Source organism: Moschus berezovskii, chromosome 18, assembly GCF_049115385.1.
Source record: "Moschus berezovskii isolate FMDL1 chromosome 18, NW_MosBer_1.0, whole genome shotgun sequence".
Lineage (NCBI taxonomy): Eukaryota > Metazoa > Chordata > Mammalia > Artiodactyla > Moschidae > Moschus > Moschus berezovskii.
In genome coordinates this window covers 63,593,501-63,614,216 of record NC_142477.1, presented here as the reverse complement: position 1 = coordinate 63,614,216, position 20,716 = coordinate 63,593,501, and the positions used below count along the sequence as shown (strand labels likewise).

At 37.2% G+C, this 20,716-nt stretch overlaps 1 protein-coding gene across 1 annotated transcript in view; it reads left to right on the top strand.

Moving 5' to 3' along the window:
* ADAMTS6 (ADAM metallopeptidase with thrombospondin type 1 motif 6) overlaps positions 1–20,716 on the top strand; it is a 304,548-nt gene that overhangs the window by 102,161 nt on the left and 181,671 nt on the right. Inside the window, exon 8 of the mRNA XM_055421989.2 lies at positions 20,463–20,506. Coding sequence (XP_055277964.2) covers positions 20,463–20,506 — 44 coding nt within the window. The remainder of the gene's footprint in view (positions 1–20,462; positions 20,507–20,716) is intronic.

Below are 20,716 nucleotides of genomic sequence, written 5' to 3'. Positions count from 1 at the left end.
TCCGTCTATGGGGTCACACAGAGTCGGACACGACTGAAGTGACTTAGCAGTAGCAGCAGCAGCAGCAACTCACTAGGTAAGCCTGCCTTTTTTTGGTTTTTTGTTTTTTTCCCTAAGGAAAGTTAACAGTTAATTCTGATTTATGATCAGTCTTTTGGAAAATGTTTCTAATTGACTTGGTAGAGGTAATATAATTCAAGTTATAATCAATTCTGTTAATAACAGTATAGTATAATGTTCTGAAATATTAGAACAGAATATTCTGTTCTAAAAATTGTATTCTAAATTTCAAAATAGTCAATATGACCTCTTCGCCCACTTTCTTTAACTAGACCATGCTTTAGAAGACAAATGACAGCTGTTCATTGGTTTTATTGTGAATATCAATAAGAGGGAAATGATTAGTTTGAAGTTTTAAAATAGATTTCTATTTAATATACATATTTACAAATGATAAAATGCTACGATGGTATCTTTTTCTAAGAGTAGCCCTTTCATATATATTTTGAAAATGCAGTCAGACTTTTAAAATCAATGATGTAAAATAGTTTGCTGACCATAAATAAATATTATTTATCTTTGTAAATCAACTGCTAAGGTACTGACAGACAGAACTAGACTATTGGTTGTTTGTGGCTAGATATAAAAGACCCGCATACTAACAACAGAAAAATTCTTCTCCCTATTGAGCAGTGCTTTACATGTATATTATGCTTTTCCTTTTTTGCTTTAAATAGCTTCTTTGGTTTTGAGGTTTTTGAGGAAAAAGACAAAATAAGCTATGTACTTTATTTTAAGGCAGAGAGCTCTTGTGGTCTACCATATTCCATAAAACTAAAAAGATGCTATAGTAAAAATATAGAAAGAAAAAACATTTTAGATGTAGTAAGTATATAAAGTTATTTGTATAAAGTGTCCTTATATTATAAATAAGATAAAATGGACGGATGGATTTTTCATTGTTTATAAAGCATTTTCATTCTAAATTGATATCAAAAGTAATTTTTTTCTTAGTACTAAAGGAAGCTGTATTTTTTTTACAGTCAGCTAATTAATTTTCTAATCAAAGAGAAATTTTATTTTTTAGAAAGCCAACCTTTGTTTTTCATTCAACAATCTTATCCTTTTTTGTTCTAGGTGCTATAATGATTTTAAATATTTTAATATTGAAAGTATTTGATGTGGGGGGCTTCCCCAGTGGTGAAGACTCTGCACTCCTCCTGCTGGGGGTTATGGAACTAAGATCCCACATATCATATAGCAAGAAAAAAAGCAAAAGAAAGAAGTGACGTGTTTGTTCATGCAACTGCAAGTTCAGTTCAGTTGCTCAGTCGTATCTGACTCTTTGCGACCCGATGAACTGCAGCATGCCAGGCCTCCCTGTTCATCACTAACTCCCAGAATCCACCCAAACCCATGTCCATTGAGTCAGTGATGCCATCCAACCATCTCATCCTCTGTCATCCCCTTCTCCTCCTGCCCTCAATCTTTCCCAGTGTCAGGGTCTTTTCCAGTGAGTCAGCTCTTCACATCGGGTGGCCAAAGTATTGGAGTTTCCGCTTCAACATCAGTCCTTTGAATGAACACCCAAGACTGATCTCCATTAGGATGGACTGGTTGGATCTCCTTGCAACTGCAACAGAATATTGAACTTTGTATTTACTTTCTAAAGAAGAAAGTATATATCTCAGGGTGGCATTTATTAATTAGATGAATTTAGATACTCTAGAACCTGGTGCTTAACCTTGGAGATTCAAAAAGCTGACTTTTTTCAGCATTTAATTTCAGTGTTAAAAATATACTCACAATTAACCAACTTTTGAAATTGATCTATATGAAATAAAAATGCCCCATTTCTTATTAATTTAAAGTAACAAGTATGACTGACAGTGGACTAAACTTTACAAATTAACAGCATTTTTCCTCCTTGTTGCTAAATCACATGAAAAGCTTAATTATAATCTGAGCACCATTTAATAATTTTGCAGTGATAAATATAAATATCCCAAGGATAAAAAAATCCATCAAATTCTCATCATTATTGTCTTTTGTTCTCTTTCTCTCTCTCTTTTTTTTTTTTTGGAGGGGTACAATGATGGGCTGATTTTATTATAATTCCTAAATATTGATGACAGTATTTGGGAAGAAAATGAAGTTTGTATAAGTAATTATGGTGTAAAGCAGCAATGTAAAACATAGGAATGCTGTAATAATTAGATAAGGAATAGATCACATCAGGCAAAATGCAGAATGAGATATTTGAAATGAGTAAAGTATCTCTAGAATTACATTATATAAATGGAAGAGAATATTGCATCATCAAAGTATGGGTTACAGGAAAATTGAGGACCTTTTAAAAAATATTTTTAAACTTATTTTGTTTAAATAGCCAGTTTACAATATTGTGATAGTTCCACATGAACAGTGAAGGGACTCAGCCATATGTTTACATTTATCCATTCTCCCCTAAACTCTTGTCCTGTCCAGGCTGCCGCATGACACTGAGCTGATTTCCATGTGCTGTGCAGTAGGTCCTTGTGGTTGTCCATTTTAAACGTAGCAGTGTGTACATGTCCATCCGAAACTCTCTCACTGTCCCTGCCCTCATCCTCCCCCCAGCAACCATAAGTTCATCCTCTAAGTTTGTGGGTCTCTTTCTGTGTGGTAAGTTCATTTGTATCATTTCTTTTTAGATTCCACATATGAGAAATGTCATATGGTATTTCTCCTTCTCTATCTGACTTGCTTCACTCTATGACAATCTCTAGGTCCATCCATGTTGCTGCAGTTGGCATTATCTCATTCTTTTTAATGACTGATTAACAGTCTGTTGTATATATGTACTACATCTTCTTTACCCATTCCTCTGTGGATGGACATTTAGCTTGCTTCCATGTCTTGGCTATTGTAAACAGTGCTGCCATGAACATTGGGGTGCATATATCCTTTTGGATCATGTTTTTCTCTGGATATATGGCCAGGAGTGGGATTTCAGGATCATATGGTAGCCCTAATTTTAGTTTTTAAAGAAATCTCCATATTGTTCTCCATAGTGGCTATAGCAATTTAAATTCCTACCACAGCATAGGAGAGTTTGAACAATTTATATTACTCAAATTTTAGTTTTTTAAGAAACCTCCATGTTGTTCTCCATAATGGCTATAGCAATTTACATTCCTACCACTTTTTAGACAGTGGTGAATATCATGTCAAATTTAGCTAAAATAAAAGACGTATGTAGGGAGAAGTAAAAGGTAGTTGTAGAAAGGTAAATTGAGATTTTTGAGGGTCTTGAACTCCAAGCTAAAGTGTTTAGTTTTTTTGGAGACAATTGAGTTTTTGAGTGGGAGAATGGTATGAACAGAGCTAATCTCTAGGTATTATAAAATAATAATATAAGGTAGAGTTGGATAAAAGATATTTGCATTCACCCCAACAAGAGACACATAGCATATAAATTAGGGAGTTATGAGTAGAGTTGAAACTCAAAGGAAGAATATAGCTAACCTGAGAAAAGGTTATCTACTTCTTATTAAAAAACAAAGGAAAAGTAGGGCACAAAAATAACTAAAATGACTAAAGTGAGTCCAATAAATTATACTCCACTGATGTAAAAGAGTGAAAAGATTTGCTGTTTTTGGTGATGCCTGATTAATCTTTTACTGATCTTAGAAAAGCTTCTAAGTTTCTTCAGATGAGAAATATGTTAGTCTTGTCCATGTTTTCCCCTATCCCAACACATGGAAAACTCTCAGTAAATATTTGTTCAAAAAATGAGTTAATTTTATAAATTTATTAATATGAGAGAATTTTTAGTAGATAATTTTTTAAATGAATCAAACTTATTCCATTATCTAGGCATTGCTATGTTAAATGTACCTTTAAAAAAATTCTGCTTCCCTGACAAACACACAAGAACTTCATTATTTAACTTTGTTTTAGTACCTTAAAATAACTTTCTCCTCATTAACTAGTGGCAAGGGCATTGGGAAATATGCTTGCAGAAGCATAAACTGACAAATGAATAAATTTTCTCCTTGGTTTTCTTTCTAAATCGTGATATATTATTTACCATGAATAAATTGTTTCAATATTTCTACACATTCACAAAAATGGGATATTTTTCTAGAGGACATTAATTCTGTAAACACTAAATACCTATTGTGTGCCAGGCCTTTTGCTGGGTAGTGGGATACAGTAGTGAGCAAACAGTCTAGTCTCTAATCTCAAAGAATTTGCAATCTGGTGGGAAGGAAAAGGTATGGAAAGGTATGAAGGAAAAATTTAGGGAGTTCCACAGGTATTGATTAGGGAAACCTCATCTAGTCAGACACAACTAAAGTGACTTCACTTTCACTTTTCACTTTCATGCATTGGAGAAGGAAATGGCAACCCACTCCAGTGTTCTTGCCTGGAGAATCCCAGGGACGGGGGAGCCTGGTGGACTGCCATCTATGGGGTCGCACAGAGTCAGACATGACTGAAGTGACTTAGCAGCAGCAGCAGCATCTAGTCAGAAAAGACTTCCTTGAGGAGCTGCATTGACTAGAAATTTGAAAGATTAGTAAGAGTAACCCAGCAGAGAGAGTAGGGTTGGTTGAAAAGTGTTTCAAATAGAGGGAAGAGCAAGATCAGAGTTCGTGAAATGGGGGAAAATATGATATGTTCAGGAAACCAAAAGAAGACAAATACAGCTTGATCGTTGAGAGGAGACAGAGGTAGACCTAAGGTTATTTAAGTGAGCAAGGATGAGATCATTACAATATGAATGATAATCCTTTAATGTGTTTCTTTACTAGGATTTTAATATGAAAAAATATTATCAGATATATGTGCCAAAACACAATGATGTTCATTGCAGTTAAGTTTATATCAGCAAAAACTTAGAAACCATTTATGTTTTCAACAATAGAAAATTGTTCAAGTAAATTTTGTTATAGTAGAATTTGATTAAGTCATTAAAATGACTTGCATATTTCTTTACTAACATAAAAAGATGCTCAAAATATATTGTTAACTAATAGAATGCAAACAATGCAATATCCTGATTTTTGTGAGTGTGTAGAAATATAGAAACAATTTATTCATGGAAAATAATATATCATGATTTAGTGACAAAACAATCAAGGAGAAAATTTGTTAGTTTACCAGGAGATGTAGAAAGATTGAAATGCTATTGAGAATAGGCCCGGAGGACCAAAATGATGATCTCTTGAATTGAGGCTACTGGTGATTGTAATGAAAATTCTGTGTTGGTAGGCCTTTTATAACTTACTTAGGAAAGTTTCAATCTTGTCAGGTAGATCAACATTTTGTTATAATAGTTTGGAGACTGTTTTGCAAAATCATTCTTTGCTAACTATCTTTATGCTTCCCAATGAAAAAATCCTAGTAGACTGAATGGAAAATTCATATTATAATGTGAATAATCAGAGTTGTGTTTTACAGTTTAAAGGTAAATCTTTATTTCATCCCATGAGGAACAACATGGGTAACCTCTGACATAAGGCAGGAATTAGTAGCTAAATCTAATATTTATTAAATAACTGACATATCTTTGAGGACTAATGTATAAGGTATTCACATAATAATAATTATGTCCGTTTATTAGATAATATACATATGGTTAGTCCTGCATTTTAGGAGTTCAACAATATTAGCAAATAACTTTTCCAAGATAATTAAGGTCATTTGGATACAGAGATAAGTATTATAAAACATGTAACTTGGGGAAAAAATATAACTTGTGAAGTGAAGTTCATAAATTGAATCAAATTTGCTGTTTAAAGTAGTGTGGACTGAATTTGGTCCCCTAAAATAATATATACATATGTCATCATCTTAACGCCCAGGGTTATAGTATTAGGAGGTAAGACCTTTAGGAAGTAATTAGATTAGATGAAGTTTTGAGGGTAGAGCCCCCATGATGAAATTGGTGCCCTTATAAGATGGCAATACCAGAGCCCGCCCCCCTTTCTCTGCCATGTGAGGATACAGTAAAGAGGTGGCTGTCTGCAAGTTGGTAAGAGGGCCTTCACCAGACCTAGGATTGGCCAGCACCTTGATCTTGGACTTGCTAGCTCCAGAAATATGAGAAATAAATATTTGTTGATAAAGCCACTCAGTCTCTGGTATTTTGTTACACAGCCCAAGCTGAGTAATTCAGCACTTGGCACTGCGAAGTGGGGTAGGTTTAAAACTGGGTAGTGTGTAAAGGCTGAAAAATTTTAAGGTGGCTGCTAGAAGAAGCTAAGTTGCTATGAAGGGGCTTTTAAAGGTGATTCTGGTGAGAACTCATAAAAGGAGGCGAGTTAGTTGTAGAGAAAGCTTCAGTGTTCTTAGAGAATACACAATCATGTACACAATCACGCAGAATGTTGATAAAAATATGGATAGAAAGACCATTTTGGCAATGTCTCTGTCAGAAGTGAGGGTTATTGGACAATGGAGAAAAGGTGAATCTTACTGAAACTTGTCATTAAATGTCAAAAAAACTTGGCCAAATTATATTTGTGTTCTAGTGTTTTGTGGAAGGTAGAACTTGTGAGTAAAGAAATTGGATATTTAGCTGAGAAGATTTCTAAGCAAAGCATTGAAGGAGTGCCTTAGTTCCTCACAACTGCTTAAAATAAAATATAAGAAGAGAGAAATGAAGGAATTATTAAACAGAAAAGAATCTGGACTTCAAGATTTGGAAAATCCTCATCCTGTCCAAATTGCAAAAAGTGAGGAAACGTGTTCAAAAGAGAACACTAAGTGTGTGGCTGACTGAACCATTTGACAAGGAGAGTAGTGTGGTTATGAGCTACAGACCTCTTCAGCCATCTAAACAGTCAGGAATAGAAATGGGGTTATACTAGGAAAAAATTGCCAGCTGAGATAAAAGGAAACAGAAAATAGGATGGAATGAAAGAAAGTGTGAATGTGAATTATCCTTCAAGAAAAGGGAAGAGAGACCCTAAAGACAATTCAGAGACCATCAGGGCTACTACTCCCACCACAGGCCCAGCCTGTGCAGCCTAGGAAGCAAGACTGCCTCTACCTGGTTTCAAAGGGCAAGGCTTTGCCCTGCAGAGCTGCATGGGAGGGCCCTCACAGAAAGCTGAGTGGGTGAAGCCAGATGGGCAACACTCTGCCAAGCTGAAGGGGTGAGGCCACCTCAGGAAGCCCATGGGATGATACCACCACCCCAGTGGTTCTAGAAGGGAGAACATCACATCAGAGAGCATTATCCTCAAGCCTTAAGGTCTAATAGCATTTGCTTGCTACATTTTAGACTTACTAGGAACCCATCACCCCCTTCTTCATTCTGATTTCTACCTTGTGGAATAAGAACATCTATTCTATGCCTGTCCCTCCATTTGGAAACACAACTTTTCTGATTTCAAAAGTTCACAACTTTTGAAAAGGAATTTTGCCTCACCCGTATTTGATTTAACCAATACTTAGGTAAGACTCTGGCCTTTAGAGTTGATACTGGAATACATTAAGACTTTTGAGGTTGCTGTGATGGAATGAACATATTTGAACATGGGAAGGACATAAATTTAGGGGGTGGGACTGAAATGTTATGGACTGAATGTATGTCACCCCTGGAGTGCTGTAGTCCATGGCCATGGGGTCGCAGAGTTGGACACGACTGAGCCGCTGAACCACACCCCCAATTCCAGTGTTGAAGTCCTCATCCCCAGTATGATGATATTTGAAGGTGGAGCCTTTGTGAAGTAATTAGGTTTAGTTGAGGTCTTTAGGACCGAGTCCTCATGATGGGATTAGTGCCCTTACTAGAAGAGGACGAGACACAGAGCTCTCTGTCTCTTCATGAGCAAGCACCAATGAAAGGTCATGTGCACATACTAGGAAAAGTCAGCAGTGTACAAGCTAGAAAGTGGGCTCTCACCAGACAGTGAATCAGCAGCCACCTTGACCTTGGAATTCCCAGGTTCTCACATATATTAGATTAAAATAATTTTTCTCATTATTTTATTACAGTTGTTTTTAGAACTGAGGTAATTTTTTATAATGAGCCTTAGTACATGAAAAGAAAGCTGAAAAGTGTGGTGTCACCATCCCTTGGCTTTTGCCACCACATCTAAGAGAACAAAATAAGACAGCACAGCACATAGGACATTCTGTTTGGAAGTTAGTCTGTGATTTGGTGTTAAACAAATGAGACTCAAGGTTTAGATTTTGATTCATTTCACTTTCACAATAAATCATTGAAAGGAATGCTTCTTTGTGCAATGATTGTTTCACTTGCATAAGAATGGAATGTAGTTTTTGAAGAAAGGTCTGAAGAATCCACCCAGGTATTACTTCACTGTAAGGTAGTGCTATATTTTGCAGATCTTAAAATGGAGCTTCATGATTTGTTTTGGTCAGTTTCCTCTGATAGCCCTGTCTAGCCAAAGTGATTAGGAGATTAAACAGTTTAGAGTATCCACAGCAGAAAAGTATACCAGTGTTATAGTAACAGATATTTAGTTAACTGTGGTTTTGATCTTGCTCAGTCAATTCAACCTGATGAATTGAGGGTAAGGAAATGACAATGTATGCATTCATCTACTCGTTCAAAAAGATCCCTGATTTCCTTTAGGTATCTGGCTTTATCTAGAATCCTTTTGATCACTTTTCTTAGCTCTTTTTCACCTGCCTTGATTGAGCCCTTTATTATTCTTTCATGAAAAGAAAACAAAGAAAAAAGTACCATAGTGAAAAAGTGTTATTTTTCTATCTAAATTCAGAATCTGGAAAACCTTTTCTAATCATATTTCAGCTTTTCTCTCACTACTTAGGACTCCAGTGTATTTCTTAGCCTAGCCTGTAGTTTAGACAAAGGCCCAAGTGTGGGGACTCCTGCCATATTTGGATTGGTCAAGATTTATTAGAGATTGATAGGGTGCTGAGAGTATTATTTTTGTGTTACTGTATCACCTCTTCCTTCCATCAGCCAGGAATTTTGTCATACTGACCTAAGCTAATATGATCAGGCATACTCTTAGGGTTTGGTGAGTGTATGGTATCAACTGTAATGAAGGGAAGTTTTAGATCAAATTTCATTAAGCATACAGATATTTATAAAGTAAGCAAGGAGTCAAAAAATAGTTCATGTTCCTTGTGGTATATGTTGGGTGACATTTCAGCTATTGTTTTGGTACTCTTTCTGTGAAAAAATAAATTGCATGTGTGCATGAACATATTTTAGGGACAGAATTCTATTTCTCTTAGAGTTGTCAGCGCTGTAATACTCAAACCACTGAGTGGACTCACAAGATAAATCTTAGAATCTTTAGTGTACAACCTGCAAAGTTTGCTGAATTATTGTAAGTGTTCATGAAGAGTAGTAGAATACTTCTGTGATCTTTCAGCCAATCTACAGATCTGGAGCATAATTTTTTTTTTTTCAATGAAAAACACATTTTCAACATTTGTTGTTGCTTTTCAGTTGCTAAGTCATGTCCAACTCTTTGCGACCTCATGAACTGTAGCATGCCAGGCTTCTCTCTCCATCACTATCTCCATGAATTTGCTCAGATTCATGTCCATTGAGTCAGTGATGTCATCCAACCATCTCATCCTCTGTCACCCCTTTCTCCTCTTGCCCTCAGTTTTTCCCAGCATCAGGGTCTATTCCAGTGAGTCAGCTCTTTGCATCAGGTGGCCAGAGTATTGGAGCTTCAGTTTCAGCATCAGTCCTTCCAATGAATATTCAGGGTTGATTTCCTTTAGGATTGACTGATTTGATCTCCTTACAGTCCAAGGGACCCTCAAGAGTCTTCTCTAGCACCACAGTTCGAAAGCATCAATTCTTTGGCTCTCAGCCTTCTTTATGGTCCAACTCTAACATCCATCCGTGACTACTGGAAAAACCATAGCTTTGACTATATGAACCTTTGTCAGCAAAGTGATGTCTCTGCTTTTTAAAACACTGTCCAGGTTTCTTTTTATTTAAAAAAATATATATATATATATTTTTTTGCTGTTGTATTTTTTAGTGTTTTACAGATAATATTTTATTTGTATTTATTTTTTTAATTTATTTATTTAAATTGGAGGCTAATTACAATATTGTATTGGTTTTGCCATACATTGACATGAATCCGCCCCGGGTATACATGTGTTCCCCATCTTGATGGATAATTGCTTTCAAAAATTTTGTTTTCTATCAAACACCAACATCAGTCAGCCATAGATATACATATGTCCCCTCTCTCTTGAACCTCCCTCTCATTTCCATCTTCATCTCACCAATACAAAGCCCCTGTTTGAGTTCCCTACGTCATACAGCAAATTCCCGTTGGCTCTCTATTTTGTATATGGTAATGTCAGTTTCCATGTTACTCTCTCCATACATTTCACCACTATCTAGGTTTGACATAGATATTCTTCCAAGGAACAAGTGTCTTTTAATTTCGTGGCTGCAGTCACCATCAGCATTGATTCTGGAGCCCAAGAAAAATGAAATCTGACACTGTTTCCACATTTTCCCGATCCATTTGCCATGATGTGATAGGATTGAATACAATGATCTTAGTTTTTTTAATGTTGAGTTTTAAGCCAGCTTTTTCACTCTCCTCTTTCACCGTCATCAAAAGGCTTTTAGTTCCTCTTCACTTTCTGCCATTAAAGTGGTCTCATCTGCATATTTGAGGTTATTGATATTTTTCCTGGCAATCTTGATTCCAGCTTGTGATTCATCTAGCCCAGCATTTCAAATAATGTACTCTGCATATAAGTTAAATAAGCAGGATTACAATATACAGCCTTGACATATTCCTTTCCCAATTTTGAACCTGTTCATTTTTCCATGTCTGGTTCTACGTGTTACTTTTTGTCCTACATACAAAAGTATGGTTTTGTATACCTGCTTAGGTATGGTTTTGTATAGCCTCCTTAGGTTTCTAAGGAGGCAGGTAACATGTATTAAACATTAATTAGGCTAGTTATCAGTTATAGCTTGTGTTGATAATCAGAGGCCCGTATAGCCAAAATGCTTTCTGATTAAATCTTGGCTAAACAGAAATTTATTAGGCTTCCCTGGTGCCTCAGACAGTAAAGAAATCTGCCTGCAGTACAGGATACCCAGGTTCAATCCTTGGGCAGATCCCTGGAGAAGAGAGTGGCAACCTACTCCACTGTTCTTGCCTGGAATTTCCATGGACAGAGGAGCCTAGTGGGCTACAGTCCATGGGGTCACAAAGCGTCAGACATGACTGAGCGACTAACACTGAGGGAGGATGTAATAGAGTATACATTGCCTGGATAGTTCAGTCGTTGGAGCATCAGACTTTTAATCCGAGGGTCCAGGGTTCATGTCCCTGATCAGGTGCTAAGGCCTCATATATTTTTTGAGGAGACTTCCCTCTAGCTCAAACAGTAAAGTATCTGCCTGCTAGGCAGAAGACCGGAGTTTGATCCCTGGGTTGGGAAGTTCCTCTGGAGAAGGGAATGGCAATCCACTCCAGTATTCTTGCCTGGAGAATTCCCTTGTACAGGGCTACAGTACATGGGGTTGCAAAGAGTTTTACATGATTGAGCAACGAACACACACATAGTAAAAAGAGTAAAAATCATTATATTCTCCCCATTCTTCCGCCTCCCACTCTCAGATACCCACCATTTACCTTCCACACTTATCTGTATGCAAACTTAATCTGTATACACATTCATATAAACATACTTAAAAATGTTTCCTATTGTGCAAACTTATTTTTAAGTTTCTTTTGCCTATAGGAAAAAAAATCTGTTTGGCATTCAGGTATTTAATACTGTATCCTTCCCACAACAACTCCCCAAATTCGTATTCTGATATTTCACCCTATGCTTTGAGTGTTTCAGCCTCTCTAAACTTTTCATGGTTCCCTGCACATGCCATACCCTTTCCAAACTCTGCTTCTTTGACTATTTTGTTATCTACCTAGAATGCGTTTACTTTGCTATTTTATCTGGCTCGATCTTTGAAATCTATTTCAGATGTTATGTTCTATATGCATCTGTTTCCTAGTTTTCTATTACGGAATCATTCCTTCATCTGTATTTCCACAGTATTTTGTGACAATAATCTTAATTATAATAGCTAGCAAGTATTAGCTCTATTATGTGTAAGTTTAGCTTTTTAACATTTATTTAATCATCTTTTCACATTTTGTAACTTATCTGCTTATGTGTCCCAAATAGACTATAACTTACTTGTTCATCTTTAGGTTCAAGTATATGGCACTATACCTGGGCATATGATAGGTACCCAGTATATCTGTATATAAAAGAATGAATGTAAAAATGTTGCTTTTAGTACTTGATATTATAGGTGAAGCATAGGTCATAATTGTTCTCTGTGAGTGTAGAATAGAGAAGGATAGAGTGTGAATTGAATGAAGAAGCCAATGAGAAATGATGTCTTTTCTATATAGAATGGCTTATAGAAAAATTTTTTTAAACTAATGATCTGACTTTATTTATTTATTTTTAATTTCAATTTTTTTTTTTTTTTGTACATGAGTTCTCCTTCCTGAACCCCCCTCCCACCTCCCTCCTCCCTTATCCTCCCTCTGGGTCATCCCCGCACACCAGCCCCGAGCATCCTGTAACATGCATTGACCCTGAACTGGCGATTCATTTCACATATGATAATATACACGTTTCAATGCCATTCTCCCAAATCATCCCACCCTCACCCTCTCCCACAGAGTCCCAAAGACTGTTCTATACATCTGTGTCTCTTTTGCTGTCTCATTTTGGGGTATCATTTCCATCTTTCTAAATTCCATATATATGCTTTAGTATACTGTATTGGTGTTTTTCTTTCTGGCTTACTTCACTCTGTAAAATGGGCTCTAGTTTCATCCACCTCATTAGAACTGATTCAAATGCATTCTTTTTAATGGCTGAGTAATACTCCATTGTGTATATGTACCAAAGCTTTCTTATCCATTCGTCTGCAGATGGACATCTAGGTTGCTTCCATGTCCTGGCTATTATAAACAGTGCTGCAATGAACGTTGGAGTACACGTGTCTCTTTCAATTCTGGTTTCCTCTGTGTGTATGCCCAGGAGTGCAATTGCTGGATCATATGGCAGTTCTATTTCCAATTTTTTGAGGAATCTCCACACTGTTCTCCATAGTGGCTGTACTAGTTTGCATTCCCACCAACAGTGTAAGAGGGTTCCCTTTTCTCCACACCCTCTCCAGCATTTATTGCATGTAGACTTTTGGATAGCAGCCATTCTGACTGGTGTGAAATGGTATCTCATTGCGGTTTTGATTAGCATTTCTCTGATTATGAGGGATGGTGAGCATCTTTTCATGTGTTTGTTAGCCATCTGTATGTCTTCTTTGGAGAAATGTCTGTTTAGTTCTTTGGCCCAGTTTTTGATTGGGTCATTTATTTTTCTGGAATTGAGCTGCAGGAGCTGCTTGTATATTTTAGAGATTAATCCTTTATCAGTTGCTTTATTTGCATTTATTTTCTCCCATTCTGAAGGCTGTCTTTTCACCTTGCTTATGGTTTCCTTTGCTGTGCAGAAGCTTTTAATTTTCATTAGGTCCCATTTGTTTATTTTTGCTTTTATTTCCAATATTCTGGGAGGTGGGTCATGGAGGATCCTGCTGTGATTTATGTTGGAGAATGTTTTGCCTATGTTCTCCTCTAGGAGTTTTATAGTTTCTGGTCTTACATTTAGATCTTTAATCCATTTTGAGTTTATTTTTGTGTATGGTGTTAGGAAGTGTTCTAGTTTCATTCTTTTACAAGTGGCTGACCAGTTTTCCCAGCACCACTTGTTAAAGAGACTGTCTTTTCTCCATTTTATATTCTTGCCTCCTTTGTCAAAGATAAGGTGTCCATAGGTGCATGGATTTATCTCTGGGCTTTCTATTTTGTTCCGTTGGTCTATATTTCTGTCTTTATGCCAGTACCATACTGTCTTTATGACTGTGGCTTTGTATTAGAGCCTGAAGTCCAGCAGGTTGATTCCGCCAGTTCCATTCTTCTTCCTCAAGATTGCTTTGGCTATTCGAGGTTTTTTGTATTTCCATACAAATTGTGAAATTATTTGTTCTAGCTCTGTGAAAAATTGGTAGCTTGATAGGCATTGCATTGAATGTATAAATTACTTTGGGTAGTATACTCATTTTCACAATATTTATTCTTCCAATCCACGAACACGGTATATTTCTCCATCTATTAGTGTCCTCTCTGATTTCTTGCACCAGTGTTTTATAGTTCTCTATGTACAGGTCTTTTGTTTCTTTAGGTAGATATATTCCTAAGTATTTTATTCTTTTCGTTGCAACAGCGAATGGAATAGTTTCCTTAATTTCTCTTTCTATTTTCTCATTATTAGTGTATAGGAATGCAAGGGATTTCTGTGTGTTGATGTTATATCCTGCAACTTTACTGTATTCATTGATTAGCTCTAGTAGTTTTCTGTTAGAGGCTTTAGGGTTTTCTGTGTAGAGGATCATGTCATCAGCGAACAGTGAAAGTTTTACTTCTTCTTTTCCAATTTGGATTCCTTTTATGTCTTTTTCTGCTCTGATTGCTGTAGCCAAAACTTCCAGAACTATGTTGAATAGTAGTGGTGAGTGGGCACCCTTGTCTTGTTCCTGACTTTAGGGGAAATGCTTTCAGTTTTTCACCATTGAGGATAATGTTTGCTGTGGGTTTGTCATATATAGCTTTTAATATGTTGCGGTATGTTCCTTCTATTCCCACCTTCTGGAGGGTTTTTATCATAAATGGATGTTGAATTTTGTCAAAGGCTTTCTCTGCATCAATTGAGATAATCATGATTTTTTATTTTTCATTTTGTTGATGTGGTGTATTACATTGATTGATTTGCAGATATTGAAGAATCCTTGCATTCCTGGGGTAAAGCCCACTTGGTCATGATGTATGATCTTCTTAATGTGTTGTTGGATTCTGATTGCTAGAATTTTGTTAAGGATTTTTGCATCTATGTTTGATCATTATGTAGTTTCCTTCTTTGTCTCTTTTCACAGCCTTTGTTTTAAAGTCTATTTTATCTGATATGAGTATTGCTACTCCTGCTTTCTTTTTGTCTCTATTTGCATGGAATATCTTTTTCCAGCCCTTCACTTTCAGTCTGTATGTGTCCCTCGTTTTGAGTGGGTCTCTTGTAGACAACATATATGGGGTTCTTGTTTTTGTATCCATTCAGCCAACCTTTGTCTTTTGGTTGGGACATTCAACCCATTTACGTTTAAGGTAATTATTGATAAGTATGATCCCGTTGCCGTTTTTTTTATTGTTTTGGGTTCGAGTTTATACACCCTTTCTGTGTTTCCTGTCTAGAGAAAATCCTTTAGCATTTGTTGGAGAGCTGGTTTGGTGATGCTGAATTCTCTCAGCTTTTGCTTGTCTGTAAAGCTTTTGATTTCTCCTTCATATTTGAATGAGATCCTTGCTGGGTTCAGTAATCTGGGCTGTAGGTTACTTTCTTTCATCACTTTAAGTATGTCTTGCCATTCCCTCCTGGCCTGAAGAGTTTCTGTTGAAAGATCAGCTGTTATCCTTATGGGGATCCCCTTGAGTGTTATTTGTTGCTTTTCCCTTGCTGCTTTTAATGTTTGTTCTTTGTGTTTGATCTTTGTTAATTTGATTAATATGTGTCTTGGAGTATTTCGCCTTGGGTTTATCCTGTTAGGGACTCTCTGGGTTTCTTGGACTTGGGTGATTATTTCTTTCCCCATTTTAAGAAAGTTTTCAACTATTATCTCCTCAAGTATTCTCTCATGGTCTTTCTTTTTGTCTTCTTCTGGGACTCCTATGATTCGAATGTTGGGGCGTTTAACATTGTCCCAGAGGTCTCTAATATTGTCCTCATTTCTTTTAATTTGTTTCTCTTTTTTCCTCTCTGTTTCATTTATTTCTACAATTCTATCTTCTAGCTCGCTTATCCTGTCTTCTGCCTCCATTATTTTACTGTTTGTTCCCTCCAGAGTGTTTCTGATCTCATCTATTGCATTATTCATTGTATATTGACTCTTTTTTATTTCCTCTAAATCCTTATTAAACCTTTCTTGCATCTTCTCAATCCTTTTCTCCAGGTTATTTATCTGTAACTCCATTTTGCTTTCAAGATTTTGAATCATTTTCACCATCAAAATTCTAAATTCTTTATCAGGTAGATTCCCTATATCTTCTTCTTTTGTTTGTGTTGGTGGGCATTTATCTTGTTCCTTTACTTGCTGGGTATTTCTCTGCCTCTTCATCTTGCTTATATTGCTTTGCTTGGGGTGGCCTTTCCCTCTTCTGGCCGTTTGTGGAGTTCTCTTTATTATGTAGTTTCCTCGCTGTGGGTGGGGTTGGATGGGTGACTTGTCAAGGTTCCCTGGTTAGGGAAGCTTGTGTCGGTGTTCTGGTGGGTTAGCTGGATTTCTTCTCTCTGGAGTGTAATGAAGTGTCCAGTAATGAGTTATGAGATGTCAGTGCGTTTGGAGTGACTTTGGGCAGCCTGTATATTGAAACTGAGGGCTATTTTCCTGTGTTGCTGGAGAATTTGCGTGGTATGTCTTGCTCTGTAACTTGTTGACCCTTGGGTGGTGCTTGGTTTTAGTGTAGGTATGGAGGTGTTTGATGAGCTCCTATCGATTAATGTTCCCTGGAGTCAGGAGTTCTCTGGTGTTCTCAGGATTCGGGCTTAAGCCTCTTGCCTCTGGTTTTTGGTCTTATTCTGGAGTAGCCTCTAGACTTCTCTATCTGTCATTTCCAAGGTAGTTCTCTCTGTTTTAGCTTCTGTTTGCTGGTCTCTTCAGTGTCTAATTTCCGCCCTGACACTAGGGGGCGGTGGTGGCCACTTTTTAAGGCTCAGTTGTTCAGTCCTGTTCTGGGAAGGGAGGAATGCGGCAGACGAATATCTCTGGCGTTTGTGGGGAGTGCTCACAGTGTCTCGGCCACAATGGGTTTGTTCCCGCTCACAGCTCATGTGCTGTCCCAGTCTACACTGCACAGTCTCTAGGTTGCTCTGCTGGGAACTATCCGCAGCCGGCTCTGGGCTGGGTTGCATGCACTTCCCAGGTCTGAGCAGCTCAGGTTCAGGTCCTTGGGTACTCCACAAAGGCGCAGACTTGGTTGGGCCTGTGTTTTGTGCCTTCCCTGGTCCAAGCAGCTCAGGTGACCAGGTGTTTGCCGAGTGTGGTTGCTGCAACTTATCGCCTCCCTGGTCCCTGCCACTCGGTTTTCTGGGTGTACAACCGGCGCACCTTCTCAGGCGGATATCGACTGGCCCGAGCCCAAGAATTCTTGATTAGCAATGACGCCTGCCTGCAGTTTGGTATCAGTTGCCTTTCTGGGGCCGCAGTTGCCCCCTACGGCCCTGGCTGTCCTCCCTGCCTGTCTCAGTGGGGGATGGGGGATGGGCCGACCGTAGCTGGCTCGCTCTGCTCAGCCCTCTGCTCCGTGAGCGGGGCTGGCGGAGTCTTAGGTTAGAGCTTTCTGCTTTTTTGCGGGGGAAGCTATCCCAGTCTGCTTGCTATCCCCAGTTAGTTCTCTCAGATTGTTCCCGCGGCATTCATGCCCAGTCCTCTCTCCAAGCAGTTCAGCCAGCTCCTCCCTGCCCAGCCCCCGCCTGCCAATGGCAGATGCAGGCGTCTGCACTGCTTCTCCTCTTGGAGTTACCGTTTGGCCGGTAATCTGTGGGTTTTAATTATTTCTTTCTTTTCCCTCCCAGTTATGTGGCCCTCTGAGGTTCCAAGGCTCGCCACAGACTTGCCAGTAAGAGTGTTTCCTGGTGTTTGTAAAGTTCTCTCTTTTTAAAGCCTCCCTTCCCGGGACGGAGCTCCGTCCTTACTTCTTTTGTCTCTCTTTTTATCTTTTATGTTTTTTCCTACCTCCTTTCGAAGACAATGGGCTGCTTTTCTGGGTGCCTGATATCCTCTGCCAGCATTCAGAAGTTGTTTTGTGGATTTTACTTCACGTTCAAATGTTCTCTTGATGAATTTGTGAGGGAGAGAGTGGTCTTGCCGTCCTATTCCTCCGCCATCTTGTTCCCTCCTCCAGAAAATTCTATAGGTATATTAAAGGATTAGAGAAAGCTGAAGAAAATGCAAATAGAAATATCTTAGTCTAGGATGCGTTAGCTTTTATTATTGGTGTTTTTAGCCTTTGTGTAAGTATTTTTGCAGTCATGACAGAATGAAAGAATATTCATTGAGTGTAAGGTAAAGGGTATAGGCAAAATGAGAAGAAGGAAGGAAGATAATAAAGGACTGCTAAGAGGTGGAAATGTAAGTTGTGGTTTTCTGTGCTTTTCAAATGTTTTGCTTAATTTAACCCCTAAATAATTTTGAGAAATGATGTACCACTTTCCATATTTTAAATCTAAAATACTTTTAATTGCAAGTTTAAGTAACTACAGAGACTATAGCTAAAAACATATATCGTGTATATGCTTCAAATAAATTTCTGCAAAACTTTGGAGGTACCTATTTCATTGTCATGAAAAAATGTCTACATAAAATCTAACTGGCTACATCATAACTTGCTTACAAACTACTTAGCTAGGTCAGACTTTGATGTCTTTATTTTTTAGATCAAATCAACCTGTTAATACACTCCATGACAACCATCTCACTTCTGAATTCTAATTATGAGATAGATAGATTTACTTACAAACAGTCAGATAGACTGACAGACACAGGATCTTCCCAGGATGAAACAAGCACCATCCCCTTCAGTTTTTCTTGCTTTTCACATAAAAGATTATCCTCTAGGATCAATGCATTCTTGAATTATCCACTTGCATTATGCTCTGGAGACTTTTATCCTCAGGGGAACAATACATGGTGACAAGGTTTGGGGTGGGTGAGAAGTATGCTTTCTTTTTTTTGTAAAGTAGAAACAGGCTAATTATGAAAAGTGAAAGAAGGACAGAATATTGGTGAGTTGCAGATGTATTTTCAGCAAATCAACTTTAGGAAGGGGTACAAATGGAAATTAATGATTTGGAAGTAGGCTCTGTTTAATAGGTAATGCATTTGTATCTGCATTACCAATGAGAGGTCTGCTTACGTTACGTTGAAGACTGCTGGTTTGGGTGGTGTCTATGTAATGTCATAGGCATTCCACATATAATCACAACATAAATTGATTGTGACACCCAGAATATATTTTCTGATGCTTTGATAAGTACACCAAGTACCCTCTCTCTTATATTCAAGAGTGTACTAGATACTGGTATCTATCTTATATTTAGGAGTGTACCAGATACTGCAATCCTGTGGTTTACTAATTACAGGAAAAGAGAGGGCATGGATGTGTGAATGGTCAGAAGATAAAGTTATGCAAGAAAAGAAGAAATCCCTTTTCTCAAATATAAAGTCATCAAGATCAAGATTTTGAAATTCAAAAGTAGTCCAAAGGAATCTTCAGGGATTTTAATGAAATAACCAACGGTATAATATTTGTTTCTTGAAAATACATTTTGATCTGATGAACAAGAATGAGATTGATTATTAACTCCTTCTTCAAGTGATATGGACTAACCGTTTATATACAATAAAAAAAAAAAAACTTTTCCAACTTAGAGTCTCCTGTAGTTGGTTCCTGTAGTTATGCCTTTTCATTTCTAGCATAAATTGTGGGCAAACAAAAATGTTCAGTCTTTTTAACTTTATTTTTTATTTTCACTTTAGTACTTTGAATAATTTTGATTTTAGAGATTAGATTAAAAAGATAAAAGTACTTAAATGTCTGCATCAGTATTGATTTAGCATTCTAAATGTAATATACATTAAAATATGAAGTATTATGTAATCCATTTTTTATTTTGAGTTTTAATGTAGTATAACATTGGAATAAGTATCTGACCAACATTAGGAAAGTTTTCTATTGAGCTGTTTTTTTAGTTCTTTGTAAAATGTTTGTGTTTTAACCACACTAAATTATTGGTACACAACTAGGAAAACTATATGATATCAATTTTATTGCCATTGTTGTTTTGCCCTATTTAAAAAAAAAAGAAAAAAAAAAAGAACCCGTGTTAGAGTTGAAGGAATTCCAAATATTGCTTATAACTCAGAAGTATAAAATACTGTCTGTGGCTATAATAAAAAAAATGTTCCAGCAGGTCCAAAAGATATTGGGAATAAGAAGCCACCCGTTTGCTTTTTGTAGAAGCAGTAGCAATCTGCAGACAAGCTATTCTAGCTTCTAAACAGTATGGTAGATGGTTTTATGGAACTTGCAATTACAGAAATCCACTTTAACCTTTCTTTCTTACTGGCAGGTGTCCCATTGGCTTGCAGCCAGAGGCTGTGAGTGTAGTACAGCCGGCGTGTCCCCCAGAGTGCTGAAAATGCCGACACTCCAGCTGGCTGCTTATAATTGCACTGATTGTGGTCTGACAACCAGAGCTGCATGAAAGAAATGTGATGAATATAAAAAACATTTTAAAAATTTGATCAGATTACAAATTTCATTTCTCTTTTTTCTCCTCTATAGATATGATATCTGCACTTATAAAAATAAGCCCTGTGGAACACTGGGTAAGTTTTTTTTATAAAGGGAGGATAGTTCAGATTGTCTTTTTGGTCCAGTAGTTTTACTTTTTAATCATTATTTATTTGGTAATTTTCATTTCTGGCACATCTGAAATTATTCCTATAAATTATTAAACCTGACCTTTGTGGATATGTCACTGATTAGGAAACAAGTAGAATGATGATTAAAAACAAATTAGAAGGTGTTTCAGAATC